This window comes from Ambystoma mexicanum, chromosome 8, assembly GCF_040938575.1.
Source record: "Ambystoma mexicanum isolate Mex_15411 chromosome 8, UKY_AmexF1_1, whole genome shotgun sequence".
NCBI classification, from domain to species: Eukaryota; Metazoa; Chordata; class Amphibia; order Caudata; family Ambystomatidae; genus Ambystoma; species Ambystoma mexicanum.
The window spans coordinates 1,333,320,303-1,333,338,740 of NC_090929.1; the positions used below are offsets into that span (position 1 = coordinate 1,333,320,303).

Sequence of the window (18,438 nt, forward strand, 5' to 3'; positions counted from 1 at the left end):
AAAATGCAAAAAGAAAACCTTTCCTAACGCTTATCATGGATCATATTCTGCCTAGAGACTTTCAGGTTAACTGATATGCCTTTAGCGAATTATTGAACTAGGTGATGTTAACTATCTGGTGGCCTTGGGAAAACCTAAACATGCCCCCAAGGTATTCCAAATAAAATGACTGAAGACTTTCATCCCTAGGATTGAAATGGGAGTCACTGGCTTTTGACAGGGAAGAGGAGGGCAGTGAGCCTCTATTTGATCTGTTCAAGACTAGCCCTTCTGATGGCTACATTGAGGGACTTCAACTCTCCCCTCAACTGATGAAGCAGCATCAGGAGTGTCAAACTTTGTTTGGCAAATTTGCCTTTAGGTTTTCACTTACTCCAGGTTTGACACCTTTGTGTCAACACGTCATTGATACTGTAAACTGCTTACTAAAACTAGGAGCTACAGGATGTCAGAGGAAATCAGGTCATGCATCAAGGCAGAGGTTAACATGATGTTGGACATTGGACTGATTGAATCCTCTTTTCCAGTTGAAGGCCCACCTCTAAGGAGAAGCACCCCTGTCTGGGCATGTCCAGGTGTGCACGGCGCTGCTGGTGCCCTCAACCTTCCATCCTGCGTGGTCAAATGTCGACCTACTGCCCAGCTAGCCTCATCCTCACAGGACATCACTGATGGAACGGATGCCCGGTCTGCGTCAGCCACCATACCTCAAGGTAAGGAGAGCGCTGCCTCCTTTTTCCTGTCAAGCCACACTCTGCTTGCTCAGACAAATAACGATCTCCGCCAGCCTGGAAGCCCCCACCAGCAAACACCAGCCCACAACCTATTCTGTTCTGTGTGCTTGGCTCTACTACCATAAGCCCCATAACAGTAACAGACCACCCAGAACATTACGTTCCACCCTTCCCCCCCACCGCGCCAAAGGAACACTGGTCACATGCCTATATTGAAAGGTCTGGCCGCAACTCCTCATGTGGAGTAACAGTATCTGACCGCGAAGCACCATAGCTGCCTCCACGCTAGCCTGCACATCCTTCTTAGCATTAGGAATAGTAGACCACCATATGACCTCCACCCCTTTTCACACAGGCCAAGCCAGCCCTCGGCCAACACTACTCCAACTCAGCTGCTTAATACCGGCACACGCTCTGGCGAGCTACCCCGTTCACCCCCAAGCTACGATCACATCAAACCCTGCATGCCAACCAGCATTAACGCTATCAGACCATCTCACCTGCCCCGAGCCAGATTCAATACTGTGAACTAAACTAGGCAGCCCTGTGCCCACACTGCCCCAATTCAGCCCCAGACGCTAGCGCCAGAAAATAACCATACCTGCCCTAGAGCCTCTTCAAGAACTCACACCCTAGCCCAATCTAGCTTCCAGTCACCGCCTACAGCACCAGGGCCAGCAACCTACCCTGTCGCCCATATGTCTGTCTCCACTTTGCACCTATGTCAAGATAGATATGTGCCTGTATTGCACCAACCTAGCCTCCCCTGCCAGCACCTATACCTGCAGGCCACTATGTATGCCTGACAACCACTAGGCCGCATTCAGGCTCTGACCGACTTTCCACCCCGACAGCCTGTACTCAATTTCTCGCCTTCCCCAGAGGATCGCCATCATTGTGCCCAAATACGTAACTCCTTTGAGTTACAGCACTTTTGGTACCACCCTCGCCACCCCCAACAACCTATGTGTTTATGCCCTACACAATCAAATCTAACTCTGCTCCGATCACCTCTAGTCCGGCAACAACTTCATCCTTACTACAAGTAGACAGATCCTCCAGCAAGGGACGGGGTGTCACCTTTATTTACGAAAATACCATTCCACTTTGTTCTATGATGACTACCCCAATCCCACATTGCGTACTTATCTCTGCCAAACTGAACTGCTCGCCTAACTCGTCCATTTCCCTCCACCTCATCTACTGAGCTCCAGGTCCTTCAACTACCTTTGAAGATGACCTCACTGAGTACATCTCTGCCAATCCCAAACCCACCACTCAGCTACTCATCCTGGGCGATCTCAATCTGGGATACAATGACCCCTTAAAGACAGACGCCTCGGCTCTCACTAAAGCCACGGCTGCACCCAACGTATTCTGAACACTACCCACACACACATGGCCACACCTTATACTGGCTCCTGGACCACAATTGCAATGACTCTATCCTTTCCAATGTTCCTTGCCCATGACAGACTAACACAGTATAACCTTCACCACCTATATCCCAAATAGACGCACCAAAACTCACTCCTTTATTCCCCCCCTCCCACCCTAGCACGGAGCTCCCACAACTTAACGTGTGACCGTCTTCTCCGATTGCTTAACTCTCAAATATCTGCTAACCTAGACATCAATTATCTGGTGGAGCAATACAACTTCATGCTAGCCAATGCTGTTGAGCACCTCACCCCACTCAAGCCGCGGAAAAATAAAAATACTATGCATAAAAATACCTGGCCCACGACAGAACTCCAAGCGTTACGTGCCAAAAAACAACCAGCAGAAGCTGCCAGGCAGAAGACCCCCACCGCCGCCAACAAATCGCTCTTCCGAGATGAGTCCATTGAATATAAACAAACCATCCATAACACCAAAGTAACCTCCTACAAAAGGATTGTGGAGGCCTCCTCAATCTCCTGAGAACTGTTCACCAGCCTTCGTAAACTGGAATCTCCTATTGCCCCACCTATGGTCTTCAGGAAAGTCAACACATGGTGAAGTAAAATTCAAGGTGCCTGCCTCAGTAAAATCACACAATTGCAATGCAAAATCATCAAAAATGTGCTAATTCCCTCTACCTTAGAGACACCCAGCAACTTTGCAGGATTTTGAGGACTTGATTTTTTTTTTAACCTGGAGAGAGTGTGACCCTTTTTCCCACTTATGTATTTTTGTGTGAATGTTTACCTCCGTTTCCTTTTGGTTATGGAGTCTAACCAACTCCACAGGCATCATCTTTTACAAGTGTGTCACACAGCACCTTCAGTGCAGTGGCACAGGGAAGTCTTTTAGATTTCCCAAGTTTTAAATACCGTCTCTGGGAGAAACTACTGTTTCCCAGAGCAGTAGAGTGAAATTGACTCTACTTAGCCCTTTAAATTTCCAGACCCAGCGCCACCTATCTTCCTATAGAGTGCTGGAGGGGTTACCAAGTGTCTAGATACTCATGTAACAGTCAAATGTTACCCTTTTCCCCTCAGAATGGCTGGTGGCAGTGGTTTTACAATGAACTACCATGATTTACCCCGACCACGAACTGTTTAAATCGCGGGAGCCATGTTTTTCAATATGGCGCGTAAGCCACCTTTGTTAAACTGGCCCCCGGTCTTTTTTTGCCGTGTCTTTGTAGAAAGGTACTTAGAGTTTTTCTCTGTGCACCAAACCAGGTTTGGTCTCTTTGTTCATTCACCTTTGGCAGGCTTCAGGGGTGAAAACCACCTCTGGCTCGATAGTGTCTGGGTTAGGCAGGAAGTGAGGGACTCGCCCGAAACTCCCTGTGCTTAGTCTCCTAGGAGACCCAAATGCACTCTGACGACTGGCTGGCTGACTGTCCGGCAAGGGCAGCCACCCTGCTGGGTGAGTGGCAGCTAGGCTGGAATGAATGGGAGAGAACTGAATAAAAGGTGAGTCTCTTGGCTTGGAAGGCAGAGTCAACCACTGGACGAAGGAACCGAAGAAGAGCTTGAAGAGGATGGCTGCTGCAACTCCTGGACCATTGGTTTGCCCGATGAAGCCCTGCTTCAGGTCCGAATCACCAAGTTTGCATCTACAGAGTAGCCCTGCAACGACGACTTTTCCCTCCGAGTTGGTGGGACCAATCAACTCCCAAGTAAGACACCTGGACACCCATCTCGGAGCTGGTTGAATTTCCTCAGAGCTGCTGCAGGAAACCGTAGAGCCAGAGAGAAGGACTCCAGATTGTGTGTGCTGCTTGTAAGCTGGCCTAAAGCTTTTGGAAGATCCTCTGGACTCCCACGAAGCAGGACTAACCAAGTCTGACCCCCCTCAGATGAGTGCGGGACCTCAGATGTGAGGAAAATCCACATTGACGACCAGGAACTGCGCTTATTGCTATTTGCTGTACCGCAAGGAGCTGAAATGCGAAACAGCCACTGAAAGTAAGGTTTGCCAGCTTTGACGGTGCCAGTACAGTGCAAGGAGTCCCCCGACTCCCCCCCTCTTGTCCCCACAACTGAGGCCCAGGAACAATGAGATCTGCCGAGCTGTACAGGAACAGAAGTCTTCAGCTGCATCTTTTTCTTCTTTACTAAGGTACTGTAAAACTAGCCTAAGAGAACTTACCTCTTACTGTGGAAGTGCTTGTAACTTCTGCAACTCACAAGTCTAATCAGCTTGTGGCCCTACATTTGATTATTCTTTTCTTCAAAGACTCCTAAGAACGTGTGCAAAGACTTTTCCATTGACTTAACCAGAAGTGCTTTATCCTATCCAAGACTTTTGCCCATTGACTTTGGCTTAGCCTATTGAATTGAATGACTTCTAGTGGACTAAAAGTATTTGCCCGGCTTATGAAAATGTGTAAATTCTTGTGTTCTAATAACCTTTGTCTTTTACCCACTTTTAAAGAGTATTCTGAATGCCAACAGTAAGGTATTAATGTCCACAGCACCCTTGTTACTGACGTCACCTGTGGGTGTAGGTTGTGTCTGTGGGCCATCCCAAAAGGGCCTGGTCTGATTCCGAATTTCAGAGTGTACGGAACTGAAGTATATTTGTGTGTTATTATTTCATTGCTCCCTTCTGAAGAAAGCTTTATAACTGACTGATAAATTATGAATTGTTTATGCAAGAAACCTTGAGTGTAAGAGTTTATTTGAATACCTGTAATTGTGAATCTTTGTGCAACTCCACTACAGCTCACATTCCCCCTCTTGAGATAAGCCTGGCTGCTCAACACGCTACCAAAACTGTGTAGTACAAGCTTATACCAAAGGTATGGTTGCCTATACCTGTAGTCATAGTTGTTTGTATTGTTCCTAGAGGGTACTGCATACAAACTTTGCCTAACCAACATCTATCAGAGTTTAAGCTTCATTACACTTTCAGGGGAGCTGTGAAAACTTTCTAGCTTGGTACAAGTGATCTAAGATTCAGATGTCCATGAGGATTCCTCCCCCATAGAACCACCTGGATGATATCTTAAAAATGACGCCTCAATGGCTTTTCTTGCCCTTAAGATGGAGAAAATCACGAAAATGTGGTCCTATGGACAATTCAATGGCAAAATAAATAATGCACATTCCCCACTACTTTACAGTTAGTTTCATTTACCATTAGCTCTGTTAGTTTCAATTTCCCTGAACCCATGTGATGCACGGTTTTGGGTTAATGTTGATTCAGTCTGCAATAAATACCTGACACGCATCAGTTAAGCCATTTGCCCTGGCCGGCTTCAAAGAAATGGGCTTTCAGAGACAACACACACACAGATCTGGCAATGGGGGGGGAAGGTACATGAGAGATCTGCCCGGCAACTCAAAATACATGCATGTTTTCCTTGGGCTCAGAAGAGATTTACATGTTGTATCTGAAAACAAACAAATTGCCTTTTCAAGGATTACATTATTTTCCATGTGCAGCACTTTATTCATTAAGGTGGCAAACAAAGAGAAAGGCTGCTGTTCATTTTGTCCTTCACAATGGGCATTTTTCATGTTCCATGTGTTGCTTAATTTTCAGGGTGCACAGCATTTTGATGTGTGGCAGTTTCAATTAAAATGGATGCTTTTTGTCTCAGCCAACAATGTGCTTTTTCCATCTTCACATAATCCTTGTGTCATCTTTCATGATACGTTAATTTCGTCATTTTTAGCAAGACATTTTCGACTCACCAAGCCTCTTCACTGTGTTAAAAGTTTTAGGCCTCTCCTTTTGTGTGCTAGGGCTGACATTAAACCCCCACAGTTTTAAAATGGAAGGGGAGGGGATGGGATGGGGTGGTAACAATAGGGAAAAGAGGATTGGGGGGAACCCCTCCAAAATTAAAAGTAATAATTTGATGCAGTTTTTTTCGAAGTTAATTTTGAAACAATCGACATGAAATGTACATGGAACCACATGGGCAGTCTCCTTGCGATACACGTGGAAGCTGATGTTCTGAAGTGCCTGGGCTGCCCTCTTCCACGTGTGTCAGAAAAGGCTTACCAGAGCTCTGAACAACCACTGTGCCGTACCCAATCTCGATGCAAACATCAACCAATGCATATGTGACCCATGGTTCTTCACTGGCAGGGCTAATGGCATATGTTTCGTGTCCCCAGCAAATCATAATAATCTAAACGCGGTCACTCAGAAAATCAGAGTAAAGGGCATGAGTGAGCTTTTTGATTTACCACCCCTGTCCAGCAATTTGGATGGTGTACAGTCTACTCTCTAACCCTCTTGCCTAGCTATCAACAGCGACGTTCAAGCCAGCAGTCTGCCCAGGGTAAGCCCTAGTGTGTTGATATTGGGAAAGTACCCATTAAGATATTTACTTGCCCATTATCTTTGTAAGGTAAGATTTTACTTTTAGAGCTAAATCTACCTCACTTGTGAGAATCCCAGAACTTTCTGCTGGACTGGTAGATTATTTTTCCCTATACCTTAGTGAGTGGGAACCTTTTTCCACACTCGCAGATCCTTTTACTCGTTTTATGGGTGTCATTTTTAGGACTCTTCGTGATGTCTTTAATTTCTTTTTTTTTTATAATTTATTTACATTTATAAAATGCGCAACGGCCCTGGTACATCGTGGGACACTTTTGGTATATACCTTTTTATTGTTACAGGATTGGCCTTTGGCTCCCCTTTTACTTTATTTGGCTAACCTTGTGAGAACTACAGTTCCTAAGGGTATAAAGGCTATATCTATCCCTTCTACATTTTGTTAGGTGAAAACCAGCACACCCCACCTTATGTGGAGTGCTGGGGCGATACACTTTGTCACTAGCACTGAAACAATTCTGTTACAGGGACAAGCTTACCTTAAATGGCTAGTGGCAGTGAACCTTTTTACAAATTCGGTGCACCTCAACCGCGCGCTGTTTTCACAGCTGCGGTAAAGGCACCATGGGTGCCCATTTTGACAAAATGGCTCCCCGTCTCATTTTCCTATTTTAATGCTTCCTATCCTTTCTTGGTCTTTCCCCTGCCCTCCAGGGTGGGAAATTCCTGTGTGTGATTTTTATCTTCGACGGGAGACCTCGGTCAAGCCCGTCCAGGCTCCAGAGTGTCTGTGAAAGGAGGAATCCAAAACTCTGCAGCCCTTTGTCTGCGAGAATCCAGTTTAAATTGGGAGGCTGGCAACCCCCCCTACCCTTTCCGGAAAGCCTGCTGTGTAACTGCAGTCTGCTGTTACCCTGCCTTCCAAGCAACCTGGAAAATACAAACACGATGACCCTGACGAGACCCACTAGACTATTTAAATTTTGAGCCATCCCACTTCGTGCTGCGACCTTGTGGGGCTGCAATACCCCAATACCATGGGTCCTTGAGCGAGTGTGCAGTGCACAGCCTTCTGAATCGACCTGAAACTGTGGTGGCATCCTGCAGGCCCTCAAGAAACATGATTCAAGACCGAAAAGTCCCCTCAGAGTGCTGGACCTTACAAGTGATGAGAATCCAACCAGCGATAGTCTTCTTCTGGCTCATAAAAAGGGCATCAAAGCCACAAAGCCGCATCTAGCCATGAAGAAACTCTTGCCTGGAGTCCTCTGCACGGATCCCTGCTAAAAAATCCCTTTTAAAGTCCTGTCGTTGCGTCTTCATGACAAAGGAATCGATCGACCAGACTTTTGGCTGCAGATCCTGAAGTGTCCCCTGCTGCACCTCTTCTTCTGTGCTGAGGTACTGTGTTGGCTGGGGTATTTACCTGCCTTAAGCCTTTGTGATTCCTGCGTAGCTGTGGGGTCTTTCTTGTGATTGGGAGTCCTCTCATACAGTTCACCCAGGCCCACTGCTGGAATCCGCCTAGGTTGTCTTCAGAAGTCCCTTGACCCCTTCAACCTCTCTAAGTGTAATACTTACCTGTTTGAACAGTCTTGTTTAGGAATGACTTTTGCTACTTCCGTGCCTTCCTGAACGGTCTGTTGCATACTGGAGACCTAGGCCCCCCCCCCCCCTGTCTGCCAATGAGAACACTCATGATCAGTGTTTAAACGTTTACTTACTTGTAAACGAGTGGATTGGCAACTAGCAGAGTGAACCATTACAAAAGTTCTTACTTACCTTTAATGTGTTTAGTGCCATTCCGAAAAGTGTACTTCAGGTTATTTTACTCACATGTGAATTGGTTGTGCCTCTTCCCAAAAATAATGCTGTTGGCTTCACTTAACTATTTCTTCCAGAATATTAGTGTGTAAGTTCACCAACTGGGTCTTGCTTCCCCTGACCTGCTATATAACCTGTCTAAACTAAGTCTGCCTTGAGTTGTACCTACCTGGAATAACATTGAGTCCTTCTTAAAGTGTAACATTGGGTTTTGCTTTCCCTGGTCTGTTTTATACAGATGCTAAAACAGGCTTCGGTTTATACCTACCTTTAAGTTGCTGTTAGCGCCTTTAAAAAGTATATGGGGTTTACTTACTTTGCTCTACCTTGGGCCATCGTAAAATAAGTTAGAAAGTTATTGCTTACCTTAGCCTGTGTCCCACTGATCTGAAAAGCAACTGTAATAGTATATTAAGACATTAGGTTTTACCTGCCTAGAATAGCTGTGTGCCATTCTTCAAAAGTGTTCTGTAGGTGTAGCTGACCTTGGTCTGCCTGGTGCAATCCTAAATTGGTGTAAAGAGTTCTTGCTTATCTTAGTCTGTGTTCCACTGAGCTGAAAAGCAACTGTAATTGCATACTACACCAAAAGGTTGTACTCGCCTAGTAGAACTGTTATCCTGAATATGGTTATAGGTTTCTACTGTCCCTTGAAGGAGTGTTCCACTATTCAGAAAAGTATACTTGCAGGGTGGTTTATTAAGTGGTTCTTTAAATGGGTGTAACTGCACACCTCCAAGGGTCTACTGCCCTTGTATTACTGAAAGTAATTTATGGTTTTACTCCCCATGAATAGGTATGTCCTATAATAAATGTGTTTGATAAGGTCTGACTTGCCTAGAAATACTGTTAGTTTCCTGACAAGGTTTATGCTTTGGTTGGTGCGCCTTCAAGCATTGTGTGTGTTTTTATATTGTGTTTACAATTCTATGACCAAGTACTTACCTTCCAAGATTTATCTTGGCCTAACTTGTATTTATAATAAACCTTTATTTTTTATAATACTTCTTGTTGAACCCTCGATATAGTACAGGTTCTTTGTACCTTCTCACAGCCCTGTCTTCCTCCTAAGGTAAGTCTGGTTGCTCTGTCTACGCCATCATATACTCAGGTGGTACAGCCTTATACTACGAGTGAAGTCTTGTACTGTCTCTGTTGAACGGTTTTGCTAAGCCATTAGTTGGACTTCAGAAAAACATTTTAACAATCTTCCAAGGTGCTTTACTTCTGCAACTTCGACCAAACTATTGGCTTTGCCAAAGCATGCTCTGGGGGATTTTTAAGACTTCCTTCTCCCCAACCAGGTACTTACCTGGAACGCTATCTCGGTTGAGGTACTGGGCCTACATACCGGGTAGGAAGGACTACTGAAGATGTAGGCATCTGATATTTATAAGGCAGAGTATATGGTTATAGATTTAAAGCCATAATTCTTTAATATTTAAAAAAGTGTTTCTCTTTGATCAATTGAACTGCTTTGCTGTGTTCATGTGAAATGTATAGGAGACTGCCCACTGTGGATATATAGGTGTATAGGTGTATGCAAACATGGGTTAGAGTTAAAGACTTTTTTTGACTTTCACCAGTTTTGTGTCGTAATGGGCTATTAAATTAGTATATTGAATTAACTCTAATATTTGACTGCTTTGATTGTGGGTCACTGTACTTCGACACCTCTTATAAGCTTGTAGTATACGTGATAAGTATTCAACCAAAGAAGAGGATTTTCCTTATTCACTTGGATTTCCTACAGTCTATTTTCAGTTTATGGTATGCTGTTTATTTTTAGGGTATTAAATAATTGAAACATGTTTTTAATATTTTAAACATTGCAAAATATTTCTTTCAAGCAAAGGATCCTTTCCAAAAACAGACTATGTGTACACACTTAAAATGTTTGTGTGGGGTAAAATCCTTAAAACTAGATCAGTGATGTGGAAGAAGGAGACTTTGAACATACCTGTTTGTTTCCTTTCAAAAACAGCATTACTGTAGCTTTATTTATTAGTCCTTTAAGTCTACAATGGAAAAAAAAAACAAATCAACATTGGTTACTCCTAGTATGTTTTAAGTTGTTACATTGTTTCACATAGAAGTCAACTTTCCAATAAACAAAATACTAAGTCACAGAGGTTGTTTCTTCTCCAATTGGGAGACAGGGGTGCTGGATGGGTGCTAAAAACAATATCTTTTGCACATTCAAGAAGCAGTTATACAGTTCAAGACACAAATTCCCGGTGTTTTAGCAAGTCTATTATGAGAAACATAACCCAAAGAGGATTACAACAAACCTTGATAAAGCATCTGTTGATGCAAAACAGTTGTCAGCCCACCAATACAAGCAATAAATGAAACAAGTTGAATGCACACAATTTGATTAATGATTTAGCCGCTATGCAAGAAAGTCTGCCACCTGCTGAGGAAAGCACACCCACTTTTCACTTATTCATTGGACAATTGGCAGTGTCCACCCCAAGCTACTCCTGAAATGATCACGGGGGAATTTAATTGATGGCAAGCGGAAAAAAGCCCTTCCTTTTTGGTGCACTAATTAATCAAAATAGTAAATTTTTAATAAATAAAAACTACAGCCCACAATAACACAGATTCAAAATGGTTGCGGTTAAACAATGCTCAAACAAAGCAAAGAGTGTCTTGATTTGATCTGAAACCAAAAAATGGCTAAAAAAATGCATGGACAAGAAAATAAAAGTGAAAAGATGGAATTAGTTACTTACCTGTAACTCCTTTTCTCTAGCATTGGTATCTTTCATTGGTAGATTTGCATTCTGTGAAGATTCCCTGTCTAATTTTTAAACTTAATTCACTTGTGTGCTCCATTGTCATCATTTGGGGTCATAATGCCAACAGTCAATGGAGAGGGCTGCCCTTAGCTCCAACCTTGGAGGCCTTATTCAGATTTTGCTATAGTGTATGTAGAGTGGCAGTATGAAGCAAGAGCCATAAGCGGGGTAGGTGAGAGGGGTGGGGGGTTGGTTTGCATGAGAATCTATTAAAGAAGCCAATGCTGGAGAACAGGAGTAACAGGTAAGTAATTCATTGTCCAGCATTGGATCTTTCATAGAGTCACATTTTGTGAATAGATTACAAAGCAATATCATATAACCAGAAAGGGCAGAGGTAATTACCTTGCAGCAAAACTTACCACAGAAACACTAACCTCAAGCAAACGGCTAACAATACCCCGCCTGGCTGACTTTAGACTCTGTAGCTTCATCTCTGTCGACGCAGTAAAACCTTGTGAAGGTGTGCACAGAACTTCACGTCGCTGCTCTGCAAATGTCCAGAAGTGGGACGCAAGAGGGCTGTGCTGTCACAGTGGCCATGGATCTGGTGGAGTCTGGGTCTGCCAGAGAGCTCTGGCAACCAGCTGATGGCAGAAGGAGATGCATGTTGAAATCCATCTCAGAACGGAAGGTTTCAAAGTACTTTTCAGCTTCCAGAAGGGCCAACTATCACCAAAAGCTGTGAAGTAATATTTGAACGCACGCACGTCGTCTAAAGTGTGCAAAGAGCGCTCTGCCGGGGAACCTGGCGACGCAAGGAACGCTGGCAATACCACGGGCTCACTGAGATGAAATGCTGATGGCACCTTAAGCACAAATAAGGGATTGGTACGCAGAGCCACCTTTGATTTGTGGAATGTTAGGTAAGGTGCTTTGCAGGAAAGTGCCTGTATTTCGCCTACTTGTCTGATAGAGTTGATGGCCACCTGGAAAGCATTATTCCAAGACAGGAATTTTAATAGGCCCTCGTGCGTAGGCTCAAACGGTGGCTTCATTAGGACTACATTTAGTTCCCATGCAGGTACTGGCCGTTTGATTGGAGGGAACGAACAAAAGAATTTTCAGAAACTCCTTGATCAGTCTTGGTAATAAAGTGAAGGTGTGGACGTAAATCATGTGCTTTACTGGGGCTGACCCACGGACAAGCTCTTTCTACTCCCTCAATTGCAGAGGAAGCTGCAGCACGATCCTAAATCACATTGAATCCACTTTGTGCCCTATTAATTCATTGTGCTTCTGTGAAGCTGCGTCATCCCCACATTCCAGCTGGCTGAATAAGTTTCTCTACAGCCAAAACCACTTGCAAAATGGCCGACATTTTCTCCATGGTGAGTATCACAGCTCACGCCTGCCAACCATCCAGATTGGCTGACCGCCTACAAGAGCCTATCTGCTTCACCGACCGACAGAAGCCGGCCCCCACATGCCAAGGCCCCTCTCCTAAGGCTCCTGTCCGAGCATGGACAAGCCTGAGCGGATCCGATATTTTTGCATTGCTTTACTGCTCTCTACACTGGTAAGACTTACCTTTCTTCCAATCACCACAGACCCAACCCAGTTCCTCACACCGCCCATATACCTACCCCCTCATGCTGAGCCTGCTACCACAAGCCTGTATCCTATGCGCTCTCAATTGCAATGCGTCACGCTTGATGCACCACCACAAACTGCATTTACCCAGGTTTAGAGTCTAGCCTGCTACGCCCGGCATGCAACAGTGATCACAAATGTGCCCACCCCTCGGCGGTTACTTATGTCCCGCTCTCAACATTGCCATGCCATACAGGCCCCTTCAAATCGATTGTAATTGTGATCTAAAGGATTGTAGATTAGCTTTAAATTGATTGCACATGTACTTTACATTTTTGCTCCACTAGCACGGACGTACCAGAGGCCTCACACCTAAACCCACCCAGCCTTAACCTTTGCACATATACGTGCCTAACTTACCCAAACACACTTACCCATGGATTGATCCGGCCCAGCAGGAGGGCAAGCAAGAGCACTAGAGCCCTGCCACTGCCCGCTGCTCACCCCACAAAGGTAGGCCAACTGCCAAGCTGCACACTTCCTGCCTGCCGTCCCAGAACAATCTGTATGTCAAACTGTACTCCTACATCGACCCTGCCACCACTCAACCTACTTGGACCCTACCCTCCTCCCAGCTAAACAACGTAACGACCAGCCCGGTCCTGCTCCCTGCCTTCCTACCCACTCCCCAATGTACACAGAAACAGTATAACCATAGACTAACAATGCTGTGTGCTCGCACACTACCAACTCACAGCCCCTCTCGCCCAAGAGGCACCCAAACTTCAGTATCCAAAAATTATCACGCCAGCCTGACTACGCCGATCATGCGCAACTATATCGCAGAAATGAGCCCTCTCATACTTACTATACCTGATCACACCACAAGCATCCGCCATCCTCCCGACCGCCTAGCGCCAGGGCACTTGGGCTCACCACCCTCCCAGAAATAAACAAAAAACCTTTCCAACTGCACACCCACAACTCATAGTGCCTCTACCTCCCTTCACAGCATTAGTACACAAAGCCTACCCCCCCGACACACAAATCACTGTTCCTACCCCGTCACCCCCAGCCACACTCGAAATTAATCATCTCCCTGTCTAAACTAAAGAAAGACCTCTTCACACTCATGACCCCAGGCAACCCCACATTCTCATTCGCCGACATCTTCAGCCAACCACGTTGTGCTGCACTTGCAATAGCCACCCTCCGACCACCTGAAAAAGACTAATCCACATCAATCCCATTCTTCAAACTACCACCTCCTCTGGTCACATTATCAGGTCACCACAGCATCCGATCGCCTCTCACTCTCTCAATCCATGCACCATTGCAACTGTACACACCAAATCCGATATTCACTCCCGTACTCTGCTGACCGCAGGCTCACTGCCTTTGACCAGACTCCAAACCTGTTGAATCCAACTGCTACCTCCCTCTTGCTTGTAGGTTACTCCTGCTAATCCTATGTACTCTAAGGCTGACACTAATCAGTCACCTGTTAGGCCCAACCCTAGCATCAATACTCTCCTTCTCTCCTCACATAACCGACGTCTCTAAGAAGTCACACTACCAGCTACACCTCCTCAGGAGGTATCCTTCCTTTCCTCTCCTTCCCCCAAAAGCTCACTTTCTCTAGAGCCCTGGTTCTCTCGAAGCTGGACTACTGTAACAGCCTCTATCTAAATTTGCCTGCCTTTACTCTCTGCCTTTTGCAATTCATCCAGAACAGGACTGCAAGACTTGTCCTTGGCCTCAAGCCCAGGGACCGTATCTCTCTAGGACTGAAATCATTACACTGGCTCCCAGTGACTACGAGGATCAAGTTCAAAACCCTCTGCATTGTCCACAAGGCCTTCTGGGGCCTTGGGCCAAAATACCTTCAACTCTCTCTTCCTAAATATCTTCCTTCTCGAGCTCTTCGCTCATCCGCCTCCAACTCCCTCAGGGTCAGCCGCTTCTCCAAACAACGAGTTGGGGGCAGATCTCTCTCCGCTGCAGGGGCCTTCCTCTGGAACAGCCTTCCTGCCTCCCTGAAACTTGAGGAGAACCATCTCCGGTTACGGACGCACCTCAAAACCTTTCTCTTTGCCTCCGCCTTCTCTCCCCCTATCCCCTGCTAAAGTTACTGAAACTGCACTGAATCTGCAACTGGGCCACTCACCGTTCTCGGTCACTCTCCCCTGCACAGCCTCCCTGGCAACCCCTGCACTGCGGGACTGTGCCTGTATCCCTACAGCCCCCCCTTCCCAGCACTTGACTGCACTTACCTCACACTTGCCACTAGCTGGCCCTTGTTATTTATCCTGTACGCTATTAACCCTGTACTGCACTTTCCCCTCTCCCTTCCCCCTTGCACTTTCCCTTGCCCTCTACCCTTGCACTTGCACGATCTGAAGGACACCTGGCCTAGTAGGATCGTTGTCCGTCTCCCCTTGTTCTCCCACCTGCCTCGTCGCGCCTTGAAACACTTGTGTATAGGCGCGTTACCAATGCCATAACATATATCAAATCAATACACGTTGCCACTCTGAAAACAAGTCAAGTGCAGCTCTCACAGCCCACCCCTTTGTCACTACCACCCTTGATGCAAATTGCAACCTCCCCAACCATCCCTTCCTGCCTCATTCCAATGTGCCTTCATTAATGCAGCGCACGCCCTGGAAATCTGCGACCTGCTCACTGCACACAATCTTGACCTTTTAGCCATCTCTGAAAACTTGGCTACAATAAGCCTCTGGACCTGCCATGTCCATAGCCCTACCCCTAGGCTACACCATCTCCGGTCAGGACCGCCTACACAAAGGCGGCGGAGTTGCCTTCGTACCCAAGAAATCCCTTACCCCAAGACAGGTCCCCAACTCCTTTGATGGTAATAGTGACATTTTGTCCCTCAAACGTACCACCTCCATTAACTGCACCATCACAATGCACATTGTTTACCGCCCCAGGGCCCTATGGCTGACTTCCATGAGAACCTCCTACATCTATCCGAGAACCTAAAAATCTCTTTAAGTCCATTCTACTAGAAGACCTTAACCTAGGATTCAATGATCCGGAGAATTCACATGTGAAATCTCTCACCAAAGCTCTTCCCACCTTGGGGTTCACACAATCAATCACAAACCCCACCCACTCCAAAGGCCGCATCCTGGACTGAATAGCCGACCACAATTGCTCTCCATCCATCAGCTCCAACGCCCCCTGCCCCTGGACAGACCATGCAATCCACTTATCCATCCCCATGCCTACGAACCAAAAACCCCTTACCACTCCAGTCCAGAGCTCATGCCCTCTCTAGAAGCTCCTTTCAGACCTCCCTTCTCCAAGGACCCCAAATTTCTAGCCGATATATACAACTCAACATTAAAAAATTCAGTCAATGCCATAGCCCCACTGTCAGCCAGGAAGGCCAAATATTGGCAGACATGCAAACGCCTGGTTCACACCAGAGCTAATGGAACTCTGTTCCATGAACCGCACCGCCCTCTCGACCTAGCAAACTAACCTGTTTGAATCCACTAAACTTCAATTCAACAAGATAGCTTCCCAATACAAAAAGGCAATCATTGCAGCCAAATCTGCTTCATTCAACACCAGGATTGCCAATGATAAATCTGGAACTAAGGAGATCTTTGCAATCTTCAGGGAACTAGAATATCCAGCTCCTACCAACCACGCAGGTCATCTCAAAAGATGACTTGTGGTGCTCTTAACATCCAAACCGCCATGCTTAACAAACTTGACCTACTGCAGAGAAGAATCCCAACCAAACAGAACACACTGTCCTCACCCCCCAGCTACACCCATCAGTAACCCCTCCGTCCAGGACCCCCCCTCTTCTCCTTCAAAGATGTCACCGAACACGAAGTCCTCACCCCCCTGAAACACCTCAAACCATTGAATTGCAAAGGGGATGATTGCCCAGGCATGATCATCAAAGACTGTGCAGTCACACTGGGCCAGTTTCTCACAGCATTCATTAACACCTCCTTTAACTCAGGACGGGTCCCCCCCACACCGACCCTAGCCTTAAGAAAGCTTTGTTAGGCAAGATTGTATGCAGTAACCTTTGGGTGCACTACAACAACCCCGCCCTCCTGGCAATAGGAACCCAACCTTTTGTATAAATCTGTACTACACAGGTTGGCAGCGTGTTGAGCAGCCAGGCTTATTGCAGGAGGGGTCAATGTGGGCTGTAGGGGAGTTATACAGAGATTCAGTGACAAGTATTCAAATAAACTCTTACACGCAAGGTTTCTTGATTGAACAGTCATTTAGAGTAAGCCTTCTTCAGAAGGGGGCAATATAATAGTAACACAGATACACTCCACAATCCACACTCTTAATATTTCTAAACCAGTAAGCACCCTTTTGAGATGGCACACAGACACTTCCTACACCCTCAGGTGACTTTAGTAACTAGGACAGTGTGGACATTAATATACCAGTTTGCATTTAGAATTAGACTCAAAGTTTGGCAAAGAAAAAGGTTATTACAGTAGAACACTAGATCACACAAATATTCTGAAACAGGTAAGTACTTTTGGTAACCTCCAATGCAAAATTATTTAACCCCTTCCTGGAAGGAGGTCAAAACACTGTCAGAGGGCAGAAGAGTTATTCAGAGAGCCAGGCTAGGCCAAAGTCAATTGGGCAAGTCTAGGTGAACTGAAGCAAGTATTACAGGTAAGAAAAAGTCTTGCACAATGTTTTTAGAAGTCATCGTAGAAAAGAACTAGTCTAAACTTCTGAAGTAAAGAAGCTATCAGCAACTCTACCGAGCAACCACAACAGGTCTCACCAACAGAGAACAAGAGCAGTTACACAACAAGAGGCAAGTTCTTAGATGGTACAGTACCTTTAGTTTGAAGAAAAAGGGCAGCAGATGACTTCAGTTCCTGTGCAACTCTGCAGATCCTCGTGCTCAAGGGTCTCAGTCGTGGGGACAAGAGGGAGGACGTCTGTGGACTCCTGCACTGTTATGGGACGGTCACTGACCACAACCACCAATCTTCAAACAAGTGGCACTTTGGTGTTTCAGCTCCTTGCGTCTACCGCCAATAGCAACACTGTGGTTCCTGGATGTTGAGATGGGTTTTCCTTGCATCTGGGGTCCAGCACTCGGTGGCTCAGGCTCGGTCAGTCTTGGCCAGCTTAAAAGTGATGTACACAATCTGGTGTTCCTCTCCCTGGCTATCCGGTTCCAGTATTAACTGTAGTGGAATTTCAACCAGCTCCGAGAGGATGTCCAGGTGGCTTACTTTGGAGTTGATTGGTCCCACCAACTCAAAGGGAGAAGTTGTCCTCGCAGGAGCTTCTCTACGCGATACGAATTTGGAGTTTCGGCACAGCACCAGGGTTTCACCGGGAAAACCAATGGTCCAGGAGTTACAGCAGGCGTCTTCAAGTTCTTCTTTGGATTCCTTCGTCCAGTGGTCGACTGCCTTCCAAGCCAAAAAGCCTCGGCTTTTATGCAGGTTTCTCCCATTCATTCCAGCCTAGCTGTCAGTCACCCAGCAGGGTGGCTGTCCTTGCCAGCCAGACAATCGCCTAAGAGTGCATTCCTGTCTCCTAGGAGACCAAGCACAGGGAGTTTCGGGCACCTCCCTCGCTTCCTGCCCCCGCCAGACACAGACACCCTGGAGCCAGAGGCGGACCTCACTCGTGAATCCCACCAAAGACAAAACAAAGGGACCAAACCTGGTTTGGCGTGCGGAGTAAATCTCAAGAAAGACCTTTCCACAAAGAAATGGCGAAAAAAAGAAGACCGGGCCATTTTGACAAAAATTGCAACCTTTGGTGCTTTA

The 18,438-nt window shown here is 46.1% G+C and overlaps 1 protein-coding gene across 4 annotated transcripts in view; it reads right to left on the bottom strand.

The window, feature by feature from the left end:
* GLRX3 (glutaredoxin 3) overlaps positions 1–18,438 on the bottom strand; it is a 539,364-nt gene that overhangs the window by 174,521 nt on the left and 346,405 nt on the right. For all 4 annotated transcript variants that reach the window (XM_069611446.1, XM_069611443.1, XM_069611445.1 and 1 more), the window contains exon 7: positions 10,249–10,306. In XM_069611446.1, the coding sequence (XP_069467547.1) occupies positions 10,249–10,306 (58 nt within the window). The remainder of the gene's footprint in view (positions 1–10,248; positions 10,307–18,438) is intronic.